The sequence below is a fragment of the Athene cunicularia genome, assembly GCF_003259725.1.
Source record: "Athene cunicularia isolate RWA chromosome 19 unlocalized genomic scaffold, athCun1 chr19_part1, whole genome shotgun sequence".
Lineage (NCBI taxonomy): Eukaryota > Metazoa > Chordata > Aves > Strigiformes > Strigidae > Athene > Athene cunicularia.
Genome location: NW_020799124.1, coordinates 10,851,381 through 10,858,287, shown reverse-complemented (window position 1 = coordinate 10,858,287; position 6,907 = coordinate 10,851,381). Strand labels below are relative to the sequence as shown.

The 6,907-nt window shown below is 41.4% G+C and overlaps 1 protein-coding gene across 1 annotated transcript in view; it reads right to left on the bottom strand.

Moving 5' to 3' along the window:
- The window catches only part of AUTS2 (AUTS2, activator of transcription and developmental regulator), a 577,537-nt gene that overhangs the window by 28,617 nt on the left and 542,013 nt on the right, over window positions 1–6,907 (bottom strand). Inside the window, exon 7 of the mRNA XM_026861870.1 lies at window positions 6–267. Coding sequence (XP_026717671.1) covers window positions 6–267 — 262 coding nt within the window. The remainder of the gene's footprint in view (window positions 1–5; window positions 268–6,907) is intronic.

Below are 6,907 nucleotides of genomic sequence, written 5' to 3'. Positions count from 1 at the left end.
GGGGCAGCTGGGTAGGAGCCTCCGGCCGCAGGGCGAGCGCAGGGCTGGGGCTGGGAGCCTCAGGCTGCGGCTCCAGCTGGGGCTGGGCCAAAGGCTGGGTCACCTGAGGACAAGGGTCTTTAGGCACCACAGGCTCAAGTACTGGGTCTTTACTGCTGTCCTGGCTCTTCTCTTGACTCCTTTCTAATCCTGATATTTTCGGGACAGCTGGGCCCCTAGCACCAGGGTCGTCATTTTCAGCTAGTGTACTGACTCCTAACTCTTTATCTGCAACAACAAAAGAAAGAAATAAAACAGTTAAGCGTGCGACAAAACCAAACTAATCGCTGTGCCAGAGTCACACTCTGGGCAGTTTTGTTTTGTTTCCGTCAAGGACCATGAAACCGACTCAAATCCAAAGTAATTTCCAGCAGCATCCCTAACCCTCAAGTCCTTCTCCTAATACCTCTCCTATTTTCTCATACAGAGAAAGTTTCTAGTTGTCTTCATTAATGTATAAAAAAGCAAGCACGCAAAAGTTGACCTGAGTGTAGTGGTTCAAGTGCTCGAAAAATCTTGAGTCAAAGATTCACAGAATTGTCTAGGTTGGAAAAGACCTTGAAGATCATCCAGTCCAACCATCGATCAAATCTGCCCCCAAATCCCCACTTCTACCTTTAGGGACAATACCAGGAGGTGTTGTGCTTTGCTTTGTTCTGTCTCTGCAGCACCATATATATATCTCGACACAGCGGGTCCTCCATACTTGCTTCCTGGGTCTTGTCTCCTAAGGATTTGTTTCCTAACTTTCCCATGCAACCGTGCTAGCGTTTCATCAATTTTAAAGAAAATTGGTTTAGCACAATAATCCCTTGACTCCAAGGTTTGGGGCCATAAAACGGTGCTGATACATTTCTGAGCGTGGGTACTATCATCTGTATGAGTATTTGGCAAAATCAGCCCCTAAATGATCACATAAACCCCACTGAAACTATCTACTGAATCACATAAGCACAAATTGGCGCAGTGCGAGGGGGGAGCTCCGCAGGAAGCCAGGCTCCACTGGGCTCTCTGCTGGAAGAACTGCTTGTTTTCTAGGCGCATCCCTTTATCCCTAATTACTATTATACGTTTACTATAACGTCTCTATTGCCTGGGCTGCCAAATGAACAGAACAAAAAGATTAAGGGAAACATATTTTTGCCTTGATTTTTCTTTCAGTGACATTAATTTTGGGCATTACTTTCCAGAAGAATGACCAAAGAAGTCAAGAAGACGACGTGATTAGTCCCGAGTATGTTTTCTTTAAAGACAACACACTCTACATGTGGTGTATGCATCTGCCTCTCGTCTTCTTTCTCCAATAACTCTCCTCAAAATAAACCACCTGGTAGAGAGGAGAGACCCTGCTTAGCACCACTCTTTTCTACTACTGTTACTCTATCATCACTCCCTTACCGACCCACTGAGGAAGCAAATGCAGCGTGAGCTCTGTGCCTTATTACATGAGAGCTAAACCTTAAAGCACATCTTAGTAGGAACCCAGGCTTTTTTGGTTTGGCTGGTCACGAAATGACTTGGTTTTGTTTTCCAGCTCTTTAGTAATACTGAATTTCATGACAATTTTAACATTTGCTACAGTGGAGTTTTGCTCACTGGGGCTCTACAGCCATTTCCCATTTGAATTACACCCCAAACCTTCTGCCAATGAGTACCTGACGCATGGCACCCCTTTGAACGAATGTGGGGGAAGGCTGCTGACCCAAGACGGGAAAAGGCAGTGCCTGCAGCCAGGCAGGCAGGGGGATCACCATTTAGGGCAATATCACACAGCAACTCTGAACAGTTAGACTTACACCTTTGACAATTACAGAAATGAAGCATAAAGGGAACACGCAAGATTTGAAGGGGCTGGGGACAAGCTTCTAATTAAAAAGTATCCAGTGTTCTAAATAATCCTAAGAAGGAAACTTTACTCGTTCTTCTGCCAATTTTAGGGGGTAAAATGAATAAACGCATAATAAAATAATATACATTTAGAGAAAACTGTTGACAGCTACATCATTCAAACCCTGCAGTAAAGGAGCGCAGATAAAGATGACGGGGAGTGTACTCTGCCAGTCCATAGCCCGAGCACACGTGTTTGCCATCACCAGAGCTGCCAGAGAGAGCTTGGAAGAAATGTGGCAAAAACATATCATCATTTGGGTTTAATTTCACGAAGAGATCATGTCAGGCCTCCTATTGCTAAGTGTTTTATGGGCCCTGTGCAATGGTGAGCAGCCTGGTAAAGTGAAGCTCAGACTGTTTTAATAGTTTGTAGACAGGAGATGGGGAAAAAACCTTTCGGTGCAAAAGGGAGGTAAAGAGGAGAGAAGAAAGAGAAAGAAAGAGGGGGGAAAAAACCCCCAGATTTATTTGAGGAGGACATACTTTAATCACTTCTGGAGTACGCAATCTGTAACAGGCAGAGAGGCTCCTCCATGAATCTGGATTGGAAGACTATGGGGGTAATAGTGGGACTCCAGAGGAATAAAAATAATTACTCTGCTGTATGCCCAAGGTCTATCTCATTGCAATTAAGTTGCAGGTTCTAAATAAAGGAAACTCAGTTTGCATTAATTCTTTGGATCAATCCTGTTTGATCAAACATTACTAAAAGTTAGACAGAGTGTGATCACCACATGTGTTAAGGCAGGTCCCCAAGGAGGAAAGAAATGAGCAACAGTTTGTTCAGCAATAGGTGGATCTATGTTCCTAGTCCTTACAGGTGTAAAAGTTACGCAACTTTTTTTTTTTTTTTTTTTACAGAAAAGCATAATAATTAGGACTTTGAGGGCTTAGCCTTGCCATCAGAAATTCCCTACAAGATTAATACGGTAGGTGGTCTAAAAATCCTGCAGAGGTGATACTTCCAAATCTATGGGGAACACCTTGCAGTCAGCGCATTCATTAAATCTTTTCATTTGATATTTTTAGTGTCTCTCGTGTGTGTAACATTTATTCAGCACAGCTCTCTGCTGGGGTGTTTGTTCCTCACGCAGTCGCTCCTCCTCCCCTGGAGGAAAGGGCTATGAATCCTAGTGTCTCCTGGGTATTTTTCACTGCTGCTTACATCTTCATTACACAGCCCCTTAAGTACCATTCCTGTTAGTTCACAGCTTAGAAGATGCTGTATTTAGTGAGATAATGTTATTCCAAATGTAAAACACTGAATGTGTGCACAGTTTCTCCCTCTCTCTCCGTCTTACACCATTACACCTACACTAACACCCCAAAACGGCATTAGATGTCCAGGAGTCTTTCTAACCCCAGAGTGCCTGGTACACGCATCCCTTCATGGCTGCTAATTATGATATATAAATCAGGAGGAATTCTTCATCCCACAGTATCTATTTAGGGAGTTGAAATCCCACACCAGTGATGAACACTACCAATTATATGTTTCGTAAGAAGGGCTCAAGTCTTCATCAACAGTACTTCAAGGTCATACATACAAGATTACTCTTTTTCTACCAGTACATCTTTGTGTATCACATTATTTCTGAATGTTGACTAACCCAGGGTAAAAACTAAGGGGAAAAAAAAAAATTCTTCACATCACCATGACACAGGCAACCCAACTACAGAACTTTCTGAGTTTGTTTATACATCATAGGAATTCATCTCCATCCAACAGCTAGAGAAGCAAACAAGCTAATGTTATTTGATGACAGTCTCCATACTCTACTTTGGATAAAGTGAAATTACTGCATCGGTATTCAGAAGAGCAGTAACTGTGATGTAACTTCTGTGCTGACACAGGCTTCCCTTTTTCCACTGGGTTGATATTGCATCCAGCAGCAGTCAGTCTTTTTACTGAAAAAGGAATAAAGCCATAATTCGATGCTCTCTGAGGACTGAGGAGAAACATTGGCTAAGCTCGTCCCACACAGACAGGACATGCAACTTCCATTATCTTCCTTTCCTGTCTTTGCCCTTTGATGTGTCTTAAATCTCAAATCCATCTATTTTTCACTTAACACACACAATCTGGGGATCTCTCAGGATGCAGGGCTCTCAGTCCCCTCTCCAAGTAACACAAGTGCAGTTAGCAGTTTGCTTTGTCTATGTGATTATTACTTGGTTGGCTCAATAACACCAGAGGAGCAGACAAGGCCACACTGGGAAGACCTGTAAGTAAACCAAATGACTGCATGTGAACTAGAGACTCTGCAGCTGCGAGTTTACATTATATTTTATACACATTCTGTGAACATACACATATACACATGCACTCCCATGTGTTTATATACATGTATGTTACGTCTAATACATATGCATTTATATTTATAGCCATATCTATCATATGTATACACATCGAGAACAGAGAAATACACAGTGCATGCAAACACGTCCATTAAAAGACAGGAATTTTTATAATAAACACAGATGATATGCAGCATTCAGCTGAAATGCCATTGCCTCTCCTCCTAACGTGCAAACCAGTAAAATTTGACCCAAACTCTGTGTTCTGGCTCCTTTGTACCATTAGGGTGATCCAAAAGAGCTAGAGGATGGCCAGAGGTGGCCAGTTGAGAACATCTCAGCCACAAGACGAAGCCCAACTATTCTGCTGACAAAAAGGCCCTGTTGAAATTAGCCAGATTTGAAATTCCCAGAGATTCACCAATAATGAACGCTCTGATTTGGCCTGGTTAAGGGTTGTTTGCAGATAGGTTCAACATGTTTAACGGTTGCACCAATGACCACAGGAGATGCTAAGCACCAGCACAGGGCGTTTCATGCCGAGAGCTGGGACACACCAACCTGGCCAGTCCCGAGTGGCAGCCAAGGACGTGTGAACTGGGCATCTCCGACCTGACCTGATGGTACTTGGGGAACGAAATCTCCTTAGACAACGTCCTGCAGGATGCTGTCACCTTGCAGTGGCCAAACCACTTTTCTAAACACAGAATCACCCAACTTTTCCATGTCCAGGTCTGGAACAACTGGAGTTTCATTCAGAAACTAGACTATATCATATCCTGTCACTCCTCCTTCTGTCCACATTAGGATTTAGCCTCTCTGCATCTGGCCTGGGAATATTCAGGCATCTTAAGAGAGCAATTCAGAATCAGCATTGAATTGTCCATTCTCTTGAGAGGGTTCTGAACTAACCTCAAAGTCCCTATTGCACAAGTAGGGAAATTATAGGAATTTTCAGTGTTTTGCAGCATTATCTTTGGGACTGAGTATTCAGCCCACCAAGGAAATATTCTATAGCATTATTTAATGTAAAAATAGCATTAATATTCTTTTACTAGTTTGATAAGTTAAACTCTTTTCTTGACAATATTACCTCTGCCTAACTAAAATTTTCTGCAAACTTCTTAAGGCAAGATAAAAAATTACATCTTTCAAAAAATATAAAACCTATTTTCTTCTGTTTTAACATGGATAAGTGGGCAGTTGGTGCAAACTGTCACAACCAATACAAACCATCATAACTTCTCTGAAGTCAATGGAATGCAGAAAACATATACCCCACTGACCACTGGCCCTGGGAGGTATATACTTCAACAAGCATTTTACAAGGCTTGAAATAATTAATCAGATTTAAGACCTGATTGTACATTTCATATTGATTAGACATTGGTCAATGAAACATTTGGATAAATAAAGGCAGATGACAGAAACTATTACTGCAAAGGATGGAGGAGGTTGTTGGGTACACCAGCCAACACGTATCATAAAGGCCCCAGAGCGATTCATCTGTTGTACTGGATACACATAATTTGCTAAAAACAATTTTTCATTTTTAGCACACAGCCATCTTTCATCCTAATTTCCAAGGACACTAACAAAGTATTTGATTATGCAAATTAAAAACATGCGTTTGAAAGCATGGTTACGAGCAGCTCTGTCATCTGCTGATACCAATTATTCCACAGTAAGCAGGTATTTAGTACAACTGAATAGCAAGACTTGTGACACATTTTGTACTTAATTATAAAACAGAGAAGAAAATCATTCAGGACAAAAGATTTTGCTACCTCCTGTTAAAAATGTTTATCTTCTGCGTTGAAATGGATTTAATTGTCAACAATAAAGTTGCAGATCAATGAAAAGAAGCACTTAGTGGAATTGCACAAGATGTTGACAATTCTTCAGTCATTGAGCTGCTTCTGGCCTTGATTTGAGAATGCAGAGTCCTCCAATATTTCACATGAAATAATTTATTTCATCCAGCTGTATAAACAGAACATACGCCATAAATGTAACTCCTATATCCTGTACACTGTGAGTATATTATTGAAAGCACTTGATGTTTGATTTTTTTTTTTTTTTAAAAGCGCCTCTTTTCTTAATTAAAAGGAATGGGATATAGCTTTCTAGAGGAAAGTGAAGTACAGAACATCCAAACACCCCTCACTCTCTGAGATGATCACATTTTACTCAATGGGAAATAGATGCATGCAATCAAGTAACATCCTAACAGACCCTGGCAGAAAGCAACACCAGGATAACTTGGTCCTGCTTCAACAGACGCACATACACACACATGCACAGCCAAAGGTTTATTTCCAATCAGGAGAATCTCTTGGTTTCCTAACCTTTTCAGTTCAGAAGCAATAAATTACATCATTAACCATCCAACTCTGAAGTATTCAATAGCCAGCTACCAGCGCCAGAGCGCTTACTGAAGTGGACTTCTCTCGAATGGGCTGACAATCTTCCCACATGGGAACTAATGCTGGCAAAGTCATTGGGGGATATTCTTTAATAATAATGGGTTTGAGCACAAAGAGCTTTAGCTTCCTGTTTCAATTTTCTATTTTAATTAAAGAAATCTGGGTCTTGCAATAACACTATTTGTAAAGCACACCGAGCTTCACAGAGACAACGCTTCATTAACCCAGGTCTGTGCTTTCTGCCACTGACTGCA